Source organism: Hydra vulgaris, chromosome 08 (assembly GCF_038396675.1).
Source record: "Hydra vulgaris chromosome 08, alternate assembly HydraT2T_AEP".
Classification (NCBI taxonomy): domain Eukaryota; kingdom Metazoa; phylum Cnidaria; class Hydrozoa; order Anthoathecata; family Hydridae; genus Hydra; species Hydra vulgaris.
Genome location: NC_088927.1, coordinates 2,821,310 through 2,848,438, shown reverse-complemented (window position 1 = coordinate 2,848,438; position 27,129 = coordinate 2,821,310). Strand labels below are relative to the sequence as shown.

Sequence of the window (27,129 nt, the reverse complement as noted above, 5' to 3'; positions counted from 1 at the left end):
GCTGATCTGAGGCTTGTTTGATTGCCTTGTAAATCTCACTGTCGTCTTCCTCAGAAGATTGGGACATCCCATTGTGGCTTGAAGACTTTCAAGCCGCAATGTGAAAAGCCAACAAAAAGAAAAAAATTTCTTTTCGTTGGCTTTTATATTAAGAATTGCAGCCTTTATATTAGCTGCTGAACCGTGCAGCAACCTTTATATTAGCTGCTGAATCCTTTGAGTGGCTCTGAGAAAAGAAAGGTCTGTTTTGCATAACTTTATCCAAACCTTTGGCTAAGGCTGCAGCTGTATGTTGGCCACTAAATGGCTGGCAAGCAAGAACAAATTTTTTCAGTTCAAAGTTTTTGTTGATGAAATGAAGTGTTGCAGATATGTAAGAATTGTTGCTTCTGGTTGTCCATATATCTGTCGAAGTCCCAAGGCCTTCACAGTCATTGAGTTCTCTAGCCAATTCCTCAGAAATGTATTGCTTTACCTGTCTGTAAAGCAATGAGAGTTTTTGCCTAAAAAATAAAATAATAATAACCAATTAAATATATATAATGTCAGAGTTTCAATTCAAATTACAATTATCCATGCAAACGTTTTTACAGCAGTAACTTATTTTTGACAGCAGCATGCTGTACTAGGAAAGAATTTTACACACAAACACCTTGAAAAAGTTGTTGCAGACTTGACCATCATCCTGGGTTTCCTTTTGGTCGCATACTTTTTGAATCCTTCCGTCTCAACAATGTTGAACGAGAGGGAACAGCTCACCAGCAGCTCAAGTAGGTCGAAATCATTGTCAAGTTGGTGCTTGTCAAAAATTGAAACTTTGGGCTGAAAGTATCCAACAATTGAATTGTTAGGTGTGGATTGGGCTGGCAACAACTTTTTGTGTTTGTGTGTTTTCAGAGGAGTGTTGTTTGATGGACTGTTGATGAAATCTGAAAAAATTAAATTGAAACAGTTAAACTTTATTTATGAGCATCTAAAGCTAAATAAGAAGATCGCATGTAACAAGGGCCGCCTGTATTTTAAGTTTTCTTACCGTCATGGTTCTTTTCATATTTGTCCTCATCAACCAAAGCTTGGTGAAGTTCCAGTAAATTCGTGTCATTTTGCTCAGTTTCTGCTCGCTCAGTTTCTGCTAGCTCAGAGGCTACCACTCTTGCAAGAATTCCTTTTTGACATTTTAAATGAGACCTTAAAGCGCCAGTTGATGATTTTTTTATTTTTAGAATTCTTTCGTATTCCTTACACTTTCCAGAAGGATCACACTCACCTGGACGTGCGTCATCAGGAGCCTTTATTTTGCCAAACTCTTTCCACAATGATTTTGTTGAAGGAGCCATTTTTTAACTTGTAGAGAAGTTTTCTTTCAAGTTGCACAGCTAAATGTTTCGTGATAATATATTGAATATTTGTTTATTTACTCTGATATTTAATCAGCTAAAGTCGTAAATTATTGTTTTCGTTAAAAACTTGTATTTACTAAATCTAGAACTATAAATTAGTGCTTAACAAACCATACTATCTGCTAAACATTTATTTAACTTTGAAAATATAAACTTCGAAAAATTAAAATTCGAACTTCATTACTTCGAAATACTTTGATTGTACTTTAAAAACTAAGTTGAACATTTTACTAATTACTTTTCATTGGTTACAAAAATATTACAATAAAACTCGAAAAACTCCTAATTAAATTTAATATATATATATTAAAAAAAACAACCACTTCAATGAAATGGTAAACAAAATTGATACCAACGGCTACTCATTTATAAAAAACACCGCTCCAACCGTTGCCAACCTTGTTATTAACTTTAATTTAAAAATTATTTGCGTAACAAAAACATTTCAAAATTAATTAGTTTTTATTCAATATACAATGTGTGATAAGCAAAAAATAGCAAACTTTCAATTAAAAAAACTTTGAAAAAATTGAACTTTGAAAATATAAACTTCAAAAATTTAAAATTTGAATTTTATTACTTTGAAATACGCAATTATAAGGACCATTTTGTTTAACTTTGAAAAAATCGAATACTGTGTTTTCGAAGTCCATATTTTTAAACTTTGAAATTCGAAGTTTGAAAAATACTTCGATTCTTGAAGTTTTTTGAAGTAAAATCTTCGTAATGCAGAGGCTTGCTACTAATACTTGCTCTTTCTTAACTTTTTCTCAAATAATATCACTATTCTATTTCCAACTCTCACTTCTATAAATATTACTATTTTTTATTATTATTATTATTATTGTTGCTATTGTTGTTATTATTACTATTAATATTATTGTTATCATTATTATTATTATTATTATTAATAGAATTGTTATCTTTATCATTAATATTATTATTATTTTGATTATTATTACCAATAGCTGGAGTTTTTATTATTATTGCCTATTATTATTACTGATACTTATATTACTATATTATTTACAATTTTGTTACTGTATATTATTATAATCTACTTCTCTTTTATTGCTATGTTTTAATTAGGTATATAAAAGTTATTTATTCTAGATATATGTATAAAAGTAATTTGAATTTTGTCATAAATTCATCAAACTTCTTACTTAATTATTTTTCCAAAAGTTTTGCTTTTAAGTATTATACTGTTTTACGTTGTTTTTTTTTTGTTTTTGTTTTTTTGTTTTTTGTTTTTTAGTTTGGTGTTTTAGTTTCTTGTTATGGTGTTTACAGACATTTGATCTTTCTAGCTATAAACGATAAATTTTAAATCTTGAATCTAATGCTGACAAGATTTGCAACCAACCATCATTCAAAAAATCATTAAATCTGCGCTCCATTTTATTTACAAATTTTTCTTTAAATAGCACAATGTAATGAGGATTGTCATCTTGAATAACCATTTCACGTGATAAGTGGCATATAATTGGTAAAACCATCGAACTAGATACGTATTTATTACCACCTAACAATTCTGAAGCCACTTTGCATTATTACAAAACATCAGCAATTTTTTCCATTTTTTCCCACTCTCTTTCTGTCAAAGTCTGTAAGTGATGGTTTTGCTTATCAAGTGTTACTGTGATGGCTTTTTTATGTTTCAACATACGCCTCAGCATACCATACATGCTATTCCATCTTGTAACAACATGCTGAATTAGATTTTCTTGTGGCAGGTCGAGGTCAATCTGATTTTCATGTTTAAAATGTCCAACAATTCAGTGACATTTAGCTAGTGTTATGTCAAATGCAATCTCCTCAATGGCAGATTTTATAATTAGCTGAACAGTATGTGCGAAACATGGAAGATGTTTGAAGGGAAAACTTGATGCAGCCTTTACAATGTTTCTACCTTAATCAGTACCAATAGAAAATATTTTTTCAAATAATCCCCGTTCATCGGCAATATTTCTGATGTGGGTTGAAACATTGTCACTGGTGAGTCGATCCAGTGTTTGATGAACACCTAAGGCAAATGAGTTCAACATCCAGTTGTTATCTATTAAATAAGATGTTAAACCAAGGTAACTGGCATTACCCATTGAAGACCAATGATCACAGGTAATTGCTATACTAGTAGCCATGTTTACGAGGTCTATTTTTTTTTCCCTCTCATCTTCATAGAGTGATTGCATTTTTATTTTAATTGTGTTTGCTGTTCGAATGACATTCGTCAAGCCTGGATCTGTAACAATGTTGAGTGGAAGACAGCTACTGGCGACCCAGCAAACAATGGCTTCCATAATTTCCTTTGATTTATATGCAGAAATTTTTTTATTTATGCCATTTTGTGATTTAATACTGTCATCAATTGTAAATTGTTTTGACGAACTCGCTATCTTGCTTTGATTTTTACTAGTAGTTGCAAAGAACACATGTTTACTGTTCAAATGATACTGAAGCGTTGTAAGACTTCGGTGATATGCAAATTCTTTAGAACAATATTTACAGATAACCAATTTTTTTGACTCATCTTTAAAAATAAAGGCTCCATTGAGGATAGATTGATTGCCGTTTGAACCCATAATTTAAATTATTAATAAATAAAATTCATCAGGATAAAATATTAAAATTTTGGAAATTTAATAAATTTATTGACAAAACAACAATGCGATCAAAACAATTTCGAAAACAAAAAGTATAAGGTGAGAGAGACATAATTGAGACAAATAAAACAAAATGGCATCATCACGTGAGTAAAGATTGATTAGAAATAAGAAAGTGGTATAGAAATTTCTTTATTGCTCAAAAATTATTTTTTGATGCTAACCAAAATTTATGATCTAATCTAATCTAATTAGATTAGATCATAAATTTTTTTTAACGCCAAAAAAATTTATGATCTAATCTAATCTAATTGCCAAAAAAATTTATGAGTGAGAAAATTTGATCTGCGTTAATTTTTTTAACTTGCGTTAAATTATTAGCGCTTTTACGCGTTTTTAACGTGTTAACAAGTGCGTGTTTGCAAGCCCTAATATATATATATACATCTATATATATATACATATATATATATATATATATATATATATATATATATACATATATACATATATATATATGCATATATATATATATATATATAAATATATATATATATATATATATATATATACATATATTTATATATAAGTGTGTGTATATATATATATATGTATGTATATATATATATATATATTTATATGTGTATATATATATATATATATATATATATATATATATATATATATATATATATATATATGTATATATATCAACTTTTTAGCGCCTATCTTAGCTAATATTTTCATCAGATTTCATAAACATAGGTCAATAATATGTCTCTTTTTTGAACCAATTTTTTATAAATGATGTGTGGATAACATAACTGCTATCTTTAATTCTAAATAATTCTGAATATATAGAGCTAAGAATTGTGGTGCGAAGAAGCACTATTAAAAATAATTTAATTCTAAATTCTAAAGAAGTTCTGAATTTTTGAATCATCTTCATTGAATTTTTGAATTAACCACATAAAAATTTAAAACTTTCAATGGAAAAAACAAAAAAGAAACAAGAAAACTAGATTGTAATTATTTTAATTATACTAAAATAAAAATTAAATTATTAAAATTGTTCATAAATATTGCAAGTGTTTTAATAAAGTTAATATTTACTCTTAATAAAATACAAAATAATTTTTGTTTAAAAGATATACTTCCTAAGCTGATTAAATCTCATTTTGTTTACAAATTTTCTTGAGTTGGCTGTAATACCAATTATAATTGTAAGTCGTTTGAGCTTTTAGAGTTTTTACAGTGCAATGTTGGGCATGGATGGTGTCCCTGTTTATACTTTTGGCGTGCATTGTTAAGGCCACATTGGAGCCCTTTGTTATGATCTGAGGTTCATTAATAGTATTAAGGCAATTGCTTGGACTATTAACTAGTATACTGAGTACTAACTGTGCTTTGAGTCAAGTTCTCTAACAAATCCAAAAATGATTAATGTACTAAAAACTATAAAACACAGAAAACCATCCTCATTACCAAGTCTCTAAATTTATTATTCACTAATATTTGTGTTCTTTGAAGTAACTTTTCTATTGTTCAGTGTTATCTCTTGCACATTTCACCAGACCTACTTGCTCTTTTTTACAAATTGAAAAAATTAAAATTAAAATCTAATTAAAAAGAAATGTAACAGGTCAAATCTTTTTATGGTAGAATTTTGATAGCAGAGCAGCACCAGTTGATTATGTTGGTTTTACTGTCATTTTTAAACTTATCATTGTTTACAATTGTTGTTTAAATACTAGCTATATAACTTATTAAAATAAAACAAATAGAAAATGAAGTGAGAGAAAAAAAATTGCTTTCAAACTAGCTAATCTCTCTTTCTTCATTTTTCTTTTCATTTTTCAAAATCTCTCATTTGATGAAAAACTTTCATTTGATGAAATTAAATAAAAATTTAGAACTATTTTAAATTTTTTATTTTCAGTTAATCTAGAGACCATGTTTCTGTAAGGCATTTAAAAACTTATTTTTATTCTAAATAAAAAATTTTTAAATTTCTCAAAATATTTTTGCATTTACCCAATATTTAGGTATAGAATGGATAGTGCATTTACATCTATCTTAGCAATGAGGATGGAAAGGTCTTTTGAACCATCATAATAAAAGCTTATATTTTCCATTCTCTCGCCATCTTTATAAAAGCTAATATCTGAATCAAAATGATTTTTTAAAAGTATAGTTTACAATGTTAGTCATGATGCAATAAACTATAGTCTTGATACAATAAACTTTTAAAAGTCCTACACAAATATATATATATATATATATATATATATATATATATATATATATATATATATATATATATATATATATATATATATATATATACAAAGCGTGATAACAGTGTAAATTAGGTTTATGAAAGAAGATCACTGAGGTCTTATCATTGGAACCTTAAAAAAAGATAAAATAAATAAACCAACAAATTTACAAATACCTTGTAAAGTATAAGTTACAATAAAGTAGAATATATATATAGAATCTTTTACATAAGCAAAACTGTAAACAATATAAACAACATAATGTAAATATAAAAACAATATAAATGGTTGTAAACAACATTATTAATTAATGGAAGACATACTTCTGATAACATCTAAATTATGTACTTTTAACTGCCATGGACTTAAGTCAAACATTAGTTTTTTTATCTAGTTATTATCATTAGATATTTATTGAATTGAATTGCTGTTAGCAATTATTACAAAAAAAGATATCGTAGATATTTTTTTAAATTTTTTATCTGTTTTAAATTCTTATATGTACTCGGGCCTATGTAGTATTAATAGCATCTATTTGTGGAGTATATGCTTTTAAAGCATGTAATATGCCTGCTACGCATAATGAAGCTCAATTAACATGCTTAGCCTGGTTTCTATTTATGTTATCATGGCTGTTTTTATTCCAAGATACACGAGTGCAGACGATTATAAACAAAACTTATAGTTTGGTGTTTTATGTCTAATACATTAACATTGTGCTTCTTTCTTGCTATGTATACACCAAAATTGTATTTTATTTATTTCAAAGCAGATGAAAACACAAATGCAAGGTTTCTAGCTAAAATTATGCAGTTATATTCATTAAATTAAAAATTGATGCGGAAACCGATTTAGTGGAATAGTTTGATTGCATAAAAAATTTTATGTAACTTATTTATTTAAAATGTAAATAAATGTAAAATGTAAATTTAAGAAAAATGAATTATATGAATCAAGCAATAAATCTAGATAACTAATTACTTTATTTTAGAATTTCTTTTTATTCCATACATATGAGGCCTATTAATATTTTTTAATCACAGTTTTGCTGCGCCAAATGAAACTAGTCATATAATTAATGACCCATTTTCAACAAGTAGTTAGAGAGCACTTTTTTCTGATATGGACTCAACAGTGAAACATGACTTATTATTAAATACTATGTTATTCTGTACTTAATAGAAAAACTTAAATTAAATTTTGACAGTTCACATCAGTTAAAAGTTGAATAACCATCTCTGGTGTTTACATCAAACAAATATTTGTAATTACCCACAACTGCAGTTTATAAATAAAATATTTTTTATAAAAATTTTACATAAACTTGTCTCTTTAAAAAAAAAGTTCGAAAAATATTATAAGTCTTCGTACTGAGGTGTTCAAGTGTTATTATATTTAAATTATTTTATTAGTTCTTGTGGACAATTGCGTTTTTTAAATTTTTAGTCATGTCTTATTATTTTTTCACAAGAAGAAAAAAGCAAAGAATAATGAATGAAAAGATTGCTGCCCCATCGAATGATTGCAAATCAGACTATTTGTCAATCGATGTATGTACTGAGGCCCCCGGCAGTAGGCTATTTCAGTATGGCGTCAGGCTTCTCACCTAAATCAGCAGTATAAGATGTATATATGTATATATCCATATATGTATATATATATATATATATATATATATATATTATATATATATATATATATATATATATATATATATATATATATATAAATTTATTAGATATGTGTATTGTAATTTTTAAATTGATCAAATACTAGATAATTATATATCATTAGAAAGCACTCTAATACAGTATTTAATGGTGAAAAGATTATTAAAATCAAGTAATTCTACAAAAAGTTTAGCATCCACCTGCAACCCATCCCCCACCCATCCTTTATTCCCAACTTGAAAAATGGAAAATAAAAATTTCAAAACAATAAAAAATTTATAATAAAAATTTTTTAATTACTTATGAAAAGTTTAAAAAATTGTATTTCAGACAACAAACAAATAATAAAGTTGCATTAAAATGGTTTAACATGTTCTGCTTTCAAAAATATTACCTCCATATAAAATTTTTTTATTTAAATCTGAAGTATACGTTTTAAAATAGACACATTAACATTATATTTTTCAAGATTTTCTATGTAGTAGTGATGTATACATCAACTTATGTCAGGGTATGTCCCCCTTTACTTCTTAGGGCTCTTGTGAGATTCTTATACCCTTAAAAATAGAAAATAAAACTTTTCAAACAAAAAGTTTAATTATTAAATTTGAAGCTTTCAAAACAAAACTTAAATTTGGCTTTTCAAGAAAGTTTTGTTTAGTGGCCTTCTCCTTTTTTTTCTTTTATGAAGTTTTTCTAACTTTTTTTTTTTATCATTCATCAATGTTGGAATACTCAGTTTTAAACCATTAATGAGTTTTTTTTTCAACAGTTCTATTTGTTCTTATTTAATTCTTGTTGTTTTTCATTATTGTTGTTATTCTATTTTCTATATTAGGTCATCTAAATCATTAAGTTGCTTGCAGTTTTGTTAAAAGATAGTACAAGCACTTTTGTTCAAACTTTTTTTTTTTTTTTTATCAATTTATTGATAATTGTATGGCTATTAAAAACCTCTGCTAAAATATTAGTACGTATCAGTCAGTTTATCTTTTTTTTAGCCATTTGAATTAACCACAAAGCTTAGCTAATTTTAACTTTAATTTTTTATTTTTAAATTTAATTTTAATTTTAACCACAAAGCTAACTTTAACTGAGATAATACAAAGTTCTATAATTTTCATCTTTATTTGCGTAAAATATACCAAATTGTTGCATTAGATAATTTTCCTTAAGCATTACTAAATATTTCTATTAAGTCTTCACTATCTTTATTGTGAAACCTTTTGCTTGTCTCTTCCTTGAAAGTTTTGGTAGTCAAAAGCAAAAAATATCTCATGTATTAACAATTCAAGATAACTTCCACTGCAATAAGGCAGAAATCATGTTAATAAGCCGGCCATCAATAAATCATACATTGTTATTGGTTTTCAAATTATTTGGTTAATTAAGGAATTTGAAAAACTCTGATATTCTGAAAAAACAGTGCAGGTAAGTTATATTTATAAGCTTAAATTGTTTGCAAAAGGTTTGATTCTATCAGTACATCTTCAACATAATGAGTTACCCTCAGCTGCTTTATAAAACAAATGAATCTATATATGTTTTTTATTAATCAAAAAAACATAGATTGAGTTTTAATGTAATCTAAAAATCATTTTGAAATTTTATTCAGAAACTTATTAGTGTTTAACAAAAAGATTGAATAAAATTAGTTATTTAAGATACAAATATTTCAGGATAAAAAAAATATTTTAAAGATGATAAATATTAGAGATTTTAAGTCATTTTATAAATAAATAAAAATAATTAAAAAGTTAAAAGTAAATTTTATGTCATAAAACTTTTGTCATTTAAAAACAAAGCTTATATTTATTTTAACAAACTTATCTTTAAAAATAATTCACATAACAGCAACCACTGGAGAGAAACTTGAAGGAAAGTAAACTTTTACCAAAAATTTACTCTTAGCAAAAAATTTTATTATTATTATTATTACTATTATTATTATAAATTTGTAGTATTAAAATTGTTAAATTATTCATATAAATGCAAAAAAATGCAAACAAAATTGATAATCAACCTGTTTGTTGAGCTTGAAGTAATGTACCAAGATACTTAAATTTGAACCGACTTGAGAGAAAAGTTGTTTGACACAATTTTACACTTCTGCTTTGAATAAATGTGTATTATAATATATGTAATAATACATATTATAATATGTGTAATATGTATATATGTATTACTATAACATTAAAGCAGTTCTGCATTTAATGTGTGTTACAAGTATAAAACATATGGTTGTAGATATTAATTATATGGTTATAAATATTAATGATATGGTTATAAATATTAACTATATGGTTATAAATATTAATTATATGGTTACAGATATTAACTATATGGTTATATATAATAGTTATATGTTTGTAAATATTAGTAAGATGACTGTTATAGGATTGTTTTTACAATCGAGTAGTTTCTATGGTGATTCCTGATTTTAATGTGTTTAAAATTTTTGTTATATTGTATGTGTTGTATTTAATTTTTGTGTACTTATTCAATTGATAATAATATTGCTGTGTATTTATTAAAAAACAATTGCTACACTTTAACTTGTGTTATAAAAAAAAGTTCAACTTACATTTCGGGCAAATTTTTGATGCAGCCTTGGAACACTATTATTTATAATTTAATTTTGAGTAAAAAAGAAAATGTTTAGAGTAAGAAAACCAAAAAAATAATTGGGAAAAAAATGAAAATTTTTTTAGGAATAAATAAAATTTAAATATTGAACAATAATAAAAAATTAGGAATTAATAATAAAATTTTTATTAAATTGCATTAATCTCAAGTTAATATCATTCTTTATAATACAATTGCAAAAATAAACATTTAATTGTTTTTTTAATAGTTATAAAAAAGACTACTTACTAATGACTTAAAATATTTTTCATGAAAATATTATTTGTTATAAAGTAAAATAATTAATTACTAATAACTAATAATTTTATTTGCTATATTATAATAGTTAAAAACTAATTTTTTAGTTAGTAATAACTAATCATTTTACTTGCATAGTTACCACCTTTGAAGTATGATGTTTTCATGGCGTAAAATATTTTATGCCAAGAAAACATCATTGGCTAAAAAAAACATTACTTAAATCGTCAGCAGTGATGAGTTTTTTACCTAGCTTAAAACTACAATATATATATATTTTTTATTAAATTGATTGTTATAATTGTGTAACAATATAGCTGCCATTTTGGTTTATAAAAATAGAAATTTATTAAAAATATTATTATATATATAATAAATTATTAACATATATATATATAATATATATAATAAATTTTATTTATTATATTATTAATAGTATTTAAAGTTTATAAAATTACTTATTACAGTAAAATTATTAATTAAATCTAGCATTAAGTTATTATGTAACAGAAATGTCAAATTAAGTAAAAGTTTTTTTGTTTTTAATGTTTTTAAAAAAAGTATGCGTTTTGAAAGTGTTGGGAGGGGTGATTTTGTAATAAATAGTGAGTACATACGCAGAGGGAGGGGATTTTTAAAAGCACGTATTATGATTTTCAATCTGTTGTGATAGAAACAAAACTAAACTAAAACTTTTTTTAAAAATATCAGCCATCGTCAAATACATAATTAAAATTTAGACTCCTTTTTACAATTTGAATGAGATTTTCATATAATTTTACTACAAATTATAAAGTTGTTTTGACAATATTTCTTTCTTATTTGTTACAAGTTGTAAAATCATTTGAAAACAATTCTTTTTTATTTACATCAGTTTTACAATTCAATATTTTATACATGTTCCATGTTAAAATCTATGGAGATAAGGGAAAAGGAAAAGGAAAAAAAAAATTAGTTTCTTAAAATTAAATTATTTAAGTAAAATAAGTTAAAAAATAAAGATTGCTCATGATCAAAAAAATATTTTCTGTGTTTTGGCAAAAAAATTAATTAAATTTATTAATTATTTATATATATATAATAAAAGTTATTATATTTAAAAATAACTAATTGAATAATTAAAAATGTTTATTTTTTTTGGAGTTATAAATAAAAATTAATAAAAATGAATATAAATAAAAAATTCAACACTACTCTTAGTGTATATTTATTATTATATTTTATTTATTAGTGTGTTTTTACTTATGTTTTTTTTCTTAAGTATATTAACTGAGATTAATTATTAAGAAACTATATTAACTTAACAAATTAACACAATAAAAACAAGTCTAATCTCTAGTTGAACATATATATATATATATATATATATATATATATATATATATATATATATATATATATATATATATATATAATATAAAGTTTATAATATAACATAAAATTAAAGATTTTTTAAATATAGAATTCATATTTAATTGTAAAACAAATTAACTGTATTTCTTAATCTAAATATTTAAATGAATTATTGTAACATAAAAATAAATTCATAGAAATCCGCCCCCATATCGTCGTTACTGAATTCTTAAAAGCAAAAATAAGGCACCAAAAGTGCTAGTCTTTCTATGCTATCTGCTAAATATTATTTTTCTATGAAATTTGGCATGTGCATAGAAAATGTGTATCAAAAACTATTTGCATAGGTTTAAAAATAGGAGCATACAACAATCTAATTTTCAATATCAATAAACTCAGTTTAAAATTACCCATAAATCTCATATAAAATTCAGGTTTAACTATTCTTTTTTTTTCAAAATGAAATTACTTTATAAATGTTTATATTTAATAAAAATTTTACTTACATAAACTTTGTATTTATTTATATTAAAAAACTCTAAACATAAGTAAACTTTTTAACATAATTAGATATAAAAGTATACTGTAAGTTTTTATTTTAGAACTCCGTTGGTTCAAACCGCTATCAGTTCGATAAAGCTTCAAATAATGTTAAAGGAAAAGTGAAAGGATTGTCTCTCACAAATCCGGATGGAACTCCAAAAGTTGTTCGAAATCTCACAAATAAAATAAGACTAGTTATTGAAAATGAAGAACCATATCCTCCAATGAAAAATTATACTGCTTATTGTGAACTAATGCGTACTGTTGTTCCAATTGAAGTTAAAGTTAATTCTTCTGTTATTATTCTTAATATTACACCTATGGATGACAATTTTACTGGCTTTTTCTTTCTTTTTATGAACAAAGGTCAACAAATATTTTTAATTATATATATATATATATATATATATATATATATATATATATATATATATATATATATATATATATATATATATATATATATATATATATATATATATATATATATAAACAACTTTAAAATGTATTCTACAAAGTAGAGTGCTCAATATTCTTAAAAGAACAGAGCAATTATAAGTTATAAATTAGTAGAAAATCACTTAACAAAAATTATTTTCATTTAACACTGTGTTTCATCAATAAAGACTCATCATTTCTATTGAGTCTATTGGTATTTTACCTCCCCAAGGCCCAGAAGGCCACTACAGATGAAGAGGCTACTTAATTGTGGTTATAACCCTCTCTCAACTCTATAACTCCGAAACACAAACCTTGACGAACAAGGCCAACACACACACGCACACACACACACACACACACACACACACATATATATATATATGTATATTTATATATAAGATTTTAGTTCTATAAGAACTAAAATTTAATAGATAACATTTATAATAGAATACATTTAAAATTGTTCATATATATATATATATATATATATATATATATATATATATATATATATATATATATATATATATATATATATATATATATATACATATATATGTGTATATATATACATATATATGTATATATACATATATATGTATATATATACATATATATGTATATATATAAATATATATGTATATATATACATATATATGTATAACAAGTAACACAAATTGAATAACAAGTAACACGAGAATGAATTTTAGTAGATGGCACAAGAGACGCTAGCTCTTTACTGCAGTGCCCATTATAGTATTTGTAGAAAAGAGAAAGAGAAGCAACATTACGATGGTGTGATAATGGTTGGATGTTGGCTGCAAGAGCAGGTCCAAATATGTTTACAATGCGTTTTTGCACCTTGTCTCAATGAGAAAGGGCATCATTAGAAGATCCACCCCAGATATGGCAACAGTATTCCATACAAGGCCGGATTTGAGATTTATAGAGAATCCGAAGTAAGAAAGTGTCGAGCTCGATAAAGAGATGCAACCTTGGCAGATTTTGCAACGGATTTGATATATGGTTTCCAAGAAAGATCAGTAGTAAGAGTTAATCTTAGAAGATGAAGGGTAGATGACCTATCATGTACATTATTGTTCATAAATATAGGAAGATCTAAATTATTGCGATACCAATTGGCTGAAAAAAATTGAGTTTTATTTGAATTAAAGTTCACCAGCCACTATGAGCCCCATGTTCTAGCAGAAATAAGATCCTTTTCAAGCTCAAATCCCCCCTACAAGCAATCAGAGAGTGTTGGCTTCTTATCATGACAAGAATAAATGGTAGTATCATCAGCAAGTAATGCCACCTTAGATGTGAGAATCATTAATGTAAGTTAAAAAGAGTATAGGGCCAAGAATAGAACCTTGAGGAACCCCTGAAGTAACAGGATAAGAAGAAGAGTGCTGTCCATCAAGGACAACTTTTATACTGCGATTGCAAATAAAGGGTTCAATAATCTTAAATATGTTACCAGATACACCATAAGAAGAAAGCTTATCGAAAGCTTAGGAAATGTCAAGAGCGATGGCATTAACCTCTCCACCTTTATCTATTGCGCGATAAAGCCTATCAGTTATTGCTGTTAGCAGATGAGCTGTAGAATGAGAAGATTGAAATCCATATTGATGATCAGAGAGTAAGTTATTAAATTCAAGATGAGAGATTAAGTGTTTGTTAATGAAAGATTCAAAAATCTTGCTTATGATAAGAAGAAGGCTGATGGGACGGTTGTTAGATGAATCAGATTGCTCTCCAGAATTTTTTAAAATAGGGATATTAGGACTAAATTTCACTAAGATGATAGGACTAAATTCCATTTTTACTTAAATTAATTTAAATAAAAGCTGAATTTTTATATCTGTTAATTTGGATAAAAAGACATTTTATTTTTTACCCATAAAACATTAGGCAGTCATTTAATTAAGGAGTTACAAAGTGAGAATGGTGAATTCTTTCTCACTTTCTTATATAAAAAAAAGCTTTTCTGTCTGCTAAAAAGTAGGCATAAAATTTCAAAAATTGTAACTTATGTAAATCAGGAAATCATGATGAGAAGAGAATATTATAAAAGCACTGATTTATGAAAAAATCTTCTTATATATAGTTTTTTTTTTTTTCTTATTTAGGAACCTACCCTTCATTGACTGATAACCAACAAAATTGTTCTCTTCCAAATGATTTACCATCAAATTGGGATAGTTTACCCAAAGAATCACAAGATTATTGGGAAAGAGAAAAAAAGTGGACTTGTTATATCAGCGAAAAAGAGTTAAACAATACTGCAGTGGGAGTGTTAGTTGATGCAATAATATTAAAAAAAATTTTTTTATATTTAAAATTTATTAAATATAAATACCATTATAACATTATTGTTTATTTCTGCCACATAAAGATTACATACAATATTGTAAGATCATATACATGCTTTTATATTTTCTATGTAGCATAGTGTCTTTATTTGGTACACTAATCCTCTGCACAACTATATCAGTGCAATGGTAGTAGGGTAGATTAGATATTTTGAGCACCTTAAGCTAAAATTTGAATTATTTCAAGATTAATTATGCTGGATCTAAAATTTTTCACTACTCACATCTTCGAAATCATTTAGTATGCTTACCTAAGTATTCATATTACCTCAATCTACCTTAAGTGTGACCCTAAGTAACACCCTTTTCCTAGTTTCCTAGTGCTAGTTGCTGTATTACACTAAATAAGTTAATAAGCTATAATGTTAAATACTACCTGTGAACTAGTCTAATGAATAATTTAACCTATAAAGTGACTATGCCATAAAGATAATACAAATTAATCACCGCAAATTAGAAGGGATAGTTTTTAGAAGTTTCAAAAATTTTAACTGTATAATTATTTGGTATAACATTTATTATAATTAACAAAATAAAATAATATTTTTTATTTTTACTTTAAATTATAAAATTACTTTTTATAACCTAAAGTTTTATAAATAAATTAAATAAAAATTATTATTATAAGATTTTTAAAATGTTATAAGTATTAAAATGATTCAACTTTGTTATTAATTTTACTTAAAGTTTATTTATTTTTTATTAGCTGGGTTGTTGGTGTTTTATATTACAATGATACCCATCCGCTAACTAAAGCATTGCTTCCACAAAATGCTCCTCCTGCTGAAGATAATTGTTCAGCTGTGGGGTATTATTTTCAAGCATACACTCGTGCTTGCTTGTATTGGGACAAAACGATTAACACATGGAATAGTGAAGGCTGTGAAGTAATATTTTAATTTTTTCTGCTATATATTTAGGCTTTTTTAAATTTCAACATTTTCTGCAAAAATATGTAGTTTAAGTTATATTAAATTCTTTTCCCTTTTTTTTTCCTACTTATTTTCCTAAGTATTTCAAAGCATTATTATCTCCATTATTTTTTTTTAGACAATTGAAAATGAAACTAATAGCTATCAAACAGTTTGTGCTTGTACTCATCTAACTGATTTTGGAGGTGGTGGACCAATTGCAGATGCTGCACCATTAGACTTTGGGGCTTTGAAAAGATTTAATTTAGCAAGCAATCCAACTGTATTCTCAGTTGTTATGGCTATATTTGGTGTTTATCTTATATTATTTGTTTGGGCAAGAAAAAAAGATAAACGAGACCTTGAAAAAGTAGGTGATTTTTTGTGAAAATTGATAAGTTTTATAATATTTCTTTTAAAGAAAGATGAGATATTAACTAAGTTAACTATGACATATAAGCAAGTTAATAGTTTTTTAGTTAATATTTTTTATTACCAGGTTTTTTTCCTTTATTGAGTATATAACTTTTGATTTAATATTTTAATCAAAAACCAAAAATAAAAGTTTCAATAAATTACAAAAATTAAAGTTATTATGTGTAATCTTTTCTTACTTTCCTTTTTTTACGTTTTTCTTTAGAACAAAGTAATTTTCCTACCTGAAAATCATCCTGACGACAAGTATTTGTATGAGGTTGTAGTGGAAACAGGATTTGATTTTGGAGCCTCAACATCTGCAGACGTTGTTATAGTATTAACAGGTAATGTTTTACTTTATATATATATATACATATGTAATTTTATGATTTTTAACAGATGAGTTTTGAAGTAGACACACATCATTGTAAAATTTAATCGTCTTGATTATAGTAGGTGGAGGTTGGTTTGGATCTTTTGACCGTAAACAAAAACTTTTTATAACTTTGTCCAACTTGATTTTATTATATAACATAAATTATTTAACTCTAGAAATAGCTTCACTTTATTGTTGGTCAAATATTCTACTTTTTTATTCAAAAAATTTCAAAAAAATTAACAAAAAAACTTTTTGCAATTTTCATGTAATGTGTTTTAAAAAATATAAAATAAATTTTTTCCAAAAAAAATTTGCTTTTCCAAAAGCTTTGTCAAAAAACTTAAATTGTCAACACAATATTTGTGTTGATATTAAATCTTATGTTTTTACATTTAAAGTTTTGCTTTTTTGTTTTTGGTTTTATATTTTGAAATTGTCTGCTGCCATCCCCTAAAAGTGTTCTATGTAATAAACTAATACTAAATTTAAAAAATTAAAAAAAAAAAAATTCAAGGGTTGCTCAAGAAGTTGCTTAAACATCAGACAGGTGCCTAGTATTTTGAAAAAAAAGTTCTTCAAAAGCATATCATGTTGGGTCTCAAAAGAAGTGAAATTTTATCAAAATTTTAAAAATAATAATCAATTTATATAAAGATTACTAGTTTAAATTTTTTATGGTTAAAAAAAACTATCATTTTTTTAACAAAAAATAAAAAAGTACATATTTTCATTGTTTTTTAAAACATTTCACTTCTTTTGAGACCCAACATTATATGCTTATGAAGAACTTTTTTTCAAAATATTAGGGAACTGTCTGATGTTTAAGGGGTCTTGAGCAACCCCAAAATTTTTTTTTACTCAAAAATTTTTTAAATTTAGTATTAATTTATTACATATTTCATTTAGAACACATTTAGGGGGTGGCAGGAGACAATTTCAAAAAATGTTGTTTTTAGAATCACCCTAATATATATATATATATATATATATATATATATATATATATATATATATATATATATATATATATATATATATATATATATATATATATATATATATATATATATATATATAAAACTCAATTTTTTTCAGCCAATCGTTATCGCAATAATTTAGATCTTCCTATATTTATGAACGGTGATGTACTCGATGAGTCATCTACTCTTCATCTTCTAGGATTAACTCTTACTTCCAATCTTTCTTGGAAACCATATATCAAATCAGTTGCAAAATTAGCATCTGCTAAGGTTGCATCTTTTTATCGAGCTCATCACTTTCTTACTTCGGATTCTATTCTCTACCTCTATAAATCTCAAATCTGGCCCTTGTATGGAATACTGTTGCCATATCTGGGGCGGTTCTTCTAATGATGCTCTTTCTTTTGCACCTTGTCTTTTAGACAAGGTGCAAATTTAATTGTAGTTGAAGTTAAAAAGAGCTTGTAAACTTGGTAATTTATTTTAGTTCTAAATTTTAAATCTAAAAAAAGTTGCTAGTCTTTTGTATTGCAATTTAATGAATTCAATTTTTTAAAAAATTGAATTCATTAAATTGCAATTTTCAATTTTTTCAATGAGTATTTTTTGTCCTTATTTTTCTTTAGCATCTGTATTACCTAAAATAGCAAACTTTACTAGAAAGTTAACTTTCTAATGTTAATTAAATTTGTGTTTTTCATTTTATTCAATTTTATGAAACCAAGGTGGAACATTGATAACCAGTTAATATTTATTTAAATTCACATATTGACTAAATTAGTTTTATTAATTAGACATAAGATTAATTATCGCATTTGCAATTACATACAGTTACATAAATAATTTTATCTTTGTTGATTTAACTATAAAAAATTTTACTAAAAAAAATTATATAAAACATTCCTACTTAGTAGTACAGTTTTTCAATTCTGACCTGACGTAATGTAAGAAAAAAAGTTTATATTGTTTTTTTAACTATATTATTATTTTAAATCTTATTGGTGCACAGGCAAAGATGGAGAATCAGGACCACGCAGACTTTACAGTCCAAATAGAAAATGTTTTCAAAGATCGGAAGTTGATGTATTTATTATTGCTGTGCCAACTTGTCTTGGACAACTCAAGGAAATTACAGTTTGGCACAATAATGCTGGGTCATATCCTGGATGGTTTCTTATGAAAGTTCAGGTTTGTCTTTTTATTAAATAGTTTATAATGCTACATCATTTTTAAGTTACTGTGATTTGCAAAACATTACATGAGTTGTTTATATATATGTATATATATATGTGTATGTATATATATATATATATATATATATATATATATATATATATATATATATATATATATATATATATATATATATATATATATATATATATATATATATATATATATATATATATATATATATACAAAAGGTCTGGTGAGCACAAATGATATTATTAGTTTAGTGAAATAAAAAACACTTTTTAGTTTAAAATACATGTTTCAAACTTACAAAGTTCATCATCAGTTTAAAATGACTAATATAAAATATTTTTTTAAGGAAATATATATTAATTTATTAGGATATTGATTCTTATGTAAAGTTATTTTAGTTGACTGAATATTTTCATGAAATCCTGCCCAGGTGTTATTTATTTTAAATGTACGGTCAATGAGAGTTTTAATTAGCCCCAAATTGTATTGAAATGATGTAAAACTAAAGTAATTAGTCAATAGCCCAGTAAAAGTTTCTTTATGGTATATACTGGTTATGAGGTTACTAGATAATTCCTTAAAAAAATATTTGATAATTCCTTAAAAAAATATTTGGATCTTAAACACTCTAAACCTTTTGAAAAACCTAAATATGAATGTAAATATTTTAAATTACTCTATATTGGTGAATGATCTTTAAACACTCAAAACAAAATATCGGAGTTAATAAAGCTGTTTTGCAAAGAAAAATTTATCATAAAATTGGCATTTATTTATACTAAAATTCAACAGTTTTTTTTCATTAAAAGATATTATTCCCAGAAATTTAAAATCTAACATTGTTTATAAACTTAATTGTGCAAACTGTAATGTTTGTTACATAGGGCTATTTGTCCGATACATTTCTCAACGTATTAATGAACATTTTAAGGAAGATAAAAAATCACATACATTTCAACATATTAAATCCAACATTGATTGTTTCAATAAAGCAACTGCAGAATGTTTTACCATTCTGGATTCTGCCAATAGGGAAACTGAATTAGAAATTAAAAAAAGTCTTTATTTAAATTGACAGAAACCTGAGTTAAACGAACAAGTTTGGCTCAGAGTTATTGAATTGTTCTAACTTAATTTATATTACTATCCTGTCCTTTATTGTACAAAACCTTTTGTGTAATAAATGTTAACTGTAAATTTGAGTGTATTTTTATTATTTCCTTTGTATTATATTTGTATTATAAATATATGTATATATAGCTATATATATAGATGTGTATGTGTATATATATATATACATATATATATATATACATATATATATATATATATATATATATATATATATATATATATATATACATAATATATATATATATATATATATATATATATACATATATATATACATATATATATACATATATGTATGTATATATATATATATATATATATATATATATATATATATATATATATATAAATTAGTAAAAACACTTATCTATCTTTTATCTTCAACATGTTTTACCATCAGTAGGTTCATCAGAAAGCTACTGATGGTGAAAGCTATATGTATTTTTATGCCAAGTGTTATTAAGAATCGAGTAGTGTGTCAAAGGTTCCTAACTTAAATATTAAAGCTATCCAGCAGATGCATCAGTTCAGAAATATTTTTTTAAATCCAAAGCGGTTGATGCTGTGCTTGATTTGCTTTACAAGTACACTTGGTACTTGGACTCAAATATGATTCTACTAGCTCTATTGGATGAGGATTTGCTTTTGCATAAAATTTTACATAAATTTGCATAAAATTGCATCTGCAATTCTTTCATTTAAAATGCCTAAGGCTGAACACTCTAAAAATGAAAACAAAGAAAAGGAAGACATCACAAAAGAGAAAATTTTTTTTGATTTGGTAATGTTGAATTGTGGTATGCAAAAACCACAAAATCGTAACCAAAAAAGTAAAAAAAATGTGACATGTGGTTTTTGCAGATCACAATTAAATTGTAGTAATAAATTGAGTATTTTATTTCATTCTGATTAAAATATTATAAATAATAAACATACATAAAACAAGTAACTCTATTCTATTTTTGAATATATAGATTTGCAAACTATACTATAAACCTAAATAACAAAATTTGAATTTAATTGTTCAAAAGGTTATAAAACAATGCTGCACTGCGTAATAAACGTTTTTTAGTTGATTGAAAATATAAACTATAGCTATTTCTTGAGAAGAAAGAAAAAAGACATACTTTTTTAATTAAAAAAAAACAGATATTTATCTAAGCCTTGAACAAAAAATTTATTAAAATTTATTTATGATAGCCTTGCCCTCAAGAAACATAAAGTAAGCTGTTTTTGGATCCTTTTTTTTCCAGAAATGTGTTTTGAGGGCAAGGAAAGAGTAGTTCAAGAGTGCTGAAATTTTTTGTGAATAAGTTTAAACATATTTGCTTCAAATCTAGATGGTTTGGTTTTTCAAAATATAAAGTTTATATATATATATATATATATATATATATATATATATATATATATATATATTATATATATATATATATATATAGAAGTGTTTTAGGTTGGCAAAAAATCACCAACCTCATTTCTATGTTTTATGGTAAAACCTTTGTATCGAATTTTTTTTTGCTGACCTGATGCTGACAACTAACAGTTTAAGGTAGGCAAAATATTGCTGACCTCATTTTTCCTAATTCCGGGTATATATATATATATATATATATATATATATATATATATATATATATATATATATATATATATATATATATATATATATAGTTTGTTGCATTTGGGAAGCACGGAAGGAAAAAAATGATTCTTACGCCAACACATACGTCACTTTTAATTACTTTTGACTTTTGTCCAACATTTGCGTGCTGGACGAAAGTTAAAACCATTAATTTAATTACAAATTAATTGTTTTTTAAAAAAACCACAAAAACGCAAATTTAATTGACCAGAATCTTTTTAAAAACATTCTGAATGTTTTTAAAACATTCTGAATGTTTTTAACAATATAAACAATGTTTTTATTTTTATTTTTTTTAATAAAATGTTTTTATTTTTATTTTTTTTACTGTAAATCATGCGCAGAATGTTGCTACATCGACTATCTTATAGCCTGACTCGCAAGGGAGTGCTGCTACATCGACTGACAAATAGCCTGACTCGCAACAGAGTGCTGCTACATCTACTATCTTTTAGCCTGACCCGCAAGGGAGTGCTGCTACATCAACTGAGGGTTTGTTTGGGGCAGGCAGTCAATCAATTAATAAAAAAAAAATTCCGGTCTTGCATTTTAATTTTTACTATTTGTTAACAAAGTATGGAAAAAACTTTCGGACAACATATAAGATTTCTATATATATATATATATATATATATATATATATATATATATATATATATATATATATATATATATATACATTTTTGAAAAAAAAGTTTATGGTAAGTGATGGAATGCACCCACAGACCCCTAATTCAATTTATACGAACAATTTAAAGCAATATTAGGTTCCAGATAAGTGGAATAATTAGAAATTTTTTTTTTGTGGGTTATATTTTTAGCAGGAATGAAAGATATTTTTATAATTCATAATTGATAAGTATCATTTATAAAGATTTTCAATATTTTTTCATTTGAGCAATTTTCTTTAGCTTTTTCAAGTTTATGCGTTTATATCAAGTTTATATTTACTTCAGGTCTCAAGAGAAGTTTATATTGTGTCTCTTCTTTATGTAATATAATAGAAACAAGAACAAAGTATAATTGTTTGTAATTAAACTTTGAATGAATGAGTTTGACACTTTGATCTTATTTTAATTGTGTACATGGCTTTTAAATATAGCTTTAAAAAGTTTAAATGTTTATTTGCATATATTGTTTTTTATATTGATTTTCATTTTTATATTATAAATTAAAAAAAAATATGGTTAATAGTAATAAATTTTTATGACACCATAAAACTTTTTATGGTGGAATCCACAGTCCCTTTTTAACTTTTAAAATAGCTGAAATGACTTTTTAAGTAAGGACTGTCCATAAAAACACTATATATAGTAAAGGAAGTTTTTAAATACCTAAGTTTTTACATACTTAGGTGTTTTAAAACTAAACTTTTTAAAATACTTTGAAAGATTTTTTAAACTTTTAAAATAGATAAACCAATTTTTGTTCATCTAATTTAATATTATAGTTTTTATCATTTAATAATTTTTTATTTGTAAATTTTAAATAATTTTATATTGTTTTCAATTTGCATTAAGAATGATATTTAAGCGTTTAAAAAACTTTAGGTAAAAGGAACAATCATTTTTTGAACCCTTAGGTACAATACCGGCAAGCACTCTGGGACTTTAGGAGTAAAAACAATAAGTCATTAAATTTTGTAAAATTTAATCTTATGGCAGATCATTAGTCAGTCAACATGTTTAGAGCTTCCGGACACTGCAGATCTTGAAAAAATTAAGATATAAAGCTGAATTATGAGTAAGAAATTTTGGATTAATTTTAGATGAAGTGAACAGATTCAACTATCTTTAAATGAAAATCTGACTACTTCTTTTCCAGAAAGTGTGAACTAATTATTTGAATTAACTTTTCTCAAATCAATTTTTATTGGTACCATCATCAAGTAGGAAATATGGACTCACACTATTTGGGTCAGGAAATAATGTGTTTCAATTTAAATCTTCACTTAAATGCTACAAACACCCTCTTATTTTCTTTATATCTGCTATCGAGCAGTATAAGACTTTCAGAGCAGACAAAGATCATTATGTATCAAAACTATTTGAAAGTGATAAAATCATTATATAGAGTATCAAAACTATTTGAAAGTTTATACCAGACTTTTACGTAAATTTTATTAATGGAAAGGCAAATTTGGCACTGTCTTCAATGCCTGGCATTGAAGTCAAATCTAAATTTTATTATTTTGTTTTTATTCTTGTCAATAACAATGTGTAAATAAATTTCCAATACTACTTGATTCAACTCAATATTGTAAATTGTGGTCCTAAAACCTGAAAAGTTATCTGGAACACTTTCTCATTCTTTTAGCAACAACCAAGTTTTCCATAAGCTTACCAGTACTCATGAAAAATTCAGAAAGTTTTTTTGACAATCACTATAATTACCTAATTTATAATAATTGACATCCAATCAGTTAAGTTCCTATAGTAGGTAGAGTTTTCAAAATGAACAAATAGGGTGTTTATCACATAAGTTTCTAGAATTTTTTGGTATTTTAATTACTTTTTGAGCACAACAATGTGCATAGCCTGTACCAATGTAGTTTTTGTACAATGAAAACTTACTTTAAATAATCCATTATCAATAGCACTATGTGGTTTTGGTTTATTTATTATTTTGTTTAGTTGGTGGTTTTTTTTTAATATCTTAATGAATATATATTGAAGATATTAAAATCTAGTTTTAATATCTTATTTTTTAATGTCTTTATATATAATAGTATTTTTACAATGATACTTTGCTAATGGTACTTGTAAATTAGCAGTTATTTATCACCAGTTACTTCATATTCTGAATGTGAAATTTGATCAACCAATGCAGACTTCGTATATTTTTTCACTTCAGAAACATTTTTTTAGTGACTTTTTTCAGAAATGTTAATACACAGATTTTTGTTCACACTCTTTAAATTTTAAATCTTCAAAAAAGGTTACTGATAATATTTTGAAATGGTGAAAGTGCCAATATATAGTAATAATATTTATTAATTTTTGAAATTAACTTTATTTTTAATGTAAATTCTATTGAGATAAAAGATTTACTGGGCTTTTTTGCATATTTAACATTTTTACACATAAAATTTATTTTGTTTTTTATTTTATATATTTAGGTTTGTGATATGCAAACACAAAAAAAAAAACGATTTTCTATGTAATCAGTGGTTAGATGTTGCTGAGGATGATGGTAACATTATAAGAACCCTACAACCTTCTACCCTTGAAGAAGTTACAGAATTTAAATATCTATTTTTTGTAACATTAAGAAGAAATTTGTATGAGGGACATATATGGTTATCTATATTTATGAAACCTGCTCAAAGTTCATTCACTACATGTCAGCGTCTAGCTACGTGTATGTCATTGTTAATGACAACAATGTTAGCAAACATAATGTTTTATAAAACAGGTAAAAATTTTAATAAAATAACTTAGTGTAATCTACCATAGTTATAAATTTTCTATTCTGTTGTTTATAAATTTGTTTTAGTGAATCAAAGTTTTCTAACCAAAAGAAAAATGAGGCCAATTATGTCTGAATGAAAGACAAACGCACAAATGATTTTTTATAAGCAGTTATTAATAATAATTAGTATTAAGCAAATAAAAATGAGAATAAGAAAAAATTTAAAGTGAAAAGTTAAAAAAAAGAGTCAATATAAAATAAAAGTTAAAATAAAAAAAAGAAACAAAAAGTTTGAAACTTTCTCAAAAAAAAAAAAAAAAAGTAAAATTTGGTATTTTGTCTCAAAGTAGTTGTAGATAATATTATATTGTGCAAAGGAGATGTAGATGTTGTTTTTTCTCAAAGTAGATTTAGTATTTTGAAGTTAAACAATAGTTTTAATATTTTTTTAGTTGTGAGTTAACATATTTTTATTTGTTCATAATTTAGACACTTCTCCTTCTACTACAATTACAATTGGTCCACTTGTGTTTTCAATAAATGAAATAAAAATTTCATTTACTTCTGCACTTATAGTGATTCCATGTAACCTTCTTATTGTTTTCTTGTTTAAAAATTCTGCAACAAAGGATCAAGACAATTCTACAAAATATCAGTTGGATGAGAAAAAAGATGATGTTAAAAATTCAGGTTTCAGCATTCTTAATTTTTATTAATCTGTTATATTGATTTAATTTGATTGTTTTTATTGATAAATTTCAATTTTTTTCAAGAAACAAGTAATAATTATCAAAGGTTTTTCCCAATTTTGAGCTAAACAAGCTAAAATATTTACTATTTTATGATTAGAACAAAGTTAACAACTAAAAAGGGAAACTTTAATCAAGTCTGAGTCATTATGATCACTATGCTACTGTTAGCATGTAATCCAGTACAACTTGCCATATGCCTGCCATCAGATTTGGTTTTATAGGCAAAAGCTAGGAGAAATTAACTTTGACATTTAATCACATTTTTTTTAGTTACTTAGTAAGAAAGGTTTTTTGTGATCACCTTTGTCTCTTAGCTAACAATTGTGCATGTAATTTCCTTGATTAAGGCAGGCATGAAAGCTTTTAATCCCTTCCATCTGTTTTAAGTTTCACTATTCCAAATGGATTTCATCTTCTTGTGTAGCTGCTATTTTTAAACAGAATAATTTTTTTGATCTTTTTCTTGATCTAATTTATTCTTGAATCTCTAATTCATGAATTTGAACTAATTACCTTTTCCAAGGATAAGATAAAACTATTTTCAGAAAAAAAGGTTATTTCATTCATAGAAATGAAAATCTTTCGGGCTTCCACTTTATATTTCTTTCTTCAACTTGTTTACTGGTTGTGGTCCTGATAATCAACACCTTTCCAACATGACCCCTCTAACAATCTTTATTTGATAAACTTCTAATATCTCATCTTGAATCTAATAACTTTCTGGCAATCAATATGAGTTTC

At 25.0% G+C, this 27,129-nt stretch overlaps 1 protein-coding gene across 1 annotated transcript in view; it reads left to right on the top strand.

The window, feature by feature from the left end:
• The window catches only part of LOC100197078 (uncharacterized), a 134,302-nt gene that overhangs the window by 92,552 nt on the left and 14,621 nt on the right, over nucleotides 1-27,129 (top strand). Inside the window, exons 22-30 of the mRNA XM_065802339.1 lie at nucleotides 12,794-13,100; nucleotides 15,311-15,476; nucleotides 16,260-16,440; nucleotides 16,604-16,834; nucleotides 17,105-17,225; nucleotides 19,250-19,448; nucleotides 23,147-23,242; nucleotides 25,344-25,639; nucleotides 26,126-26,326. Coding sequence (XP_065658411.1) covers nucleotides 12,794-13,100; nucleotides 15,311-15,476; nucleotides 16,260-16,440; nucleotides 16,604-16,834; nucleotides 17,105-17,225; nucleotides 19,250-19,448; nucleotides 23,147-23,242; nucleotides 25,344-25,639; nucleotides 26,126-26,326 — 1,798 coding nt within the window. The remainder of the gene's footprint in view (nucleotides 1-12,793; nucleotides 13,101-15,310; nucleotides 15,477-16,259; nucleotides 16,441-16,603; nucleotides 16,835-17,104; nucleotides 17,226-19,249; nucleotides 19,449-23,146; nucleotides 23,243-25,343; nucleotides 25,640-26,125; nucleotides 26,327-27,129) is intronic.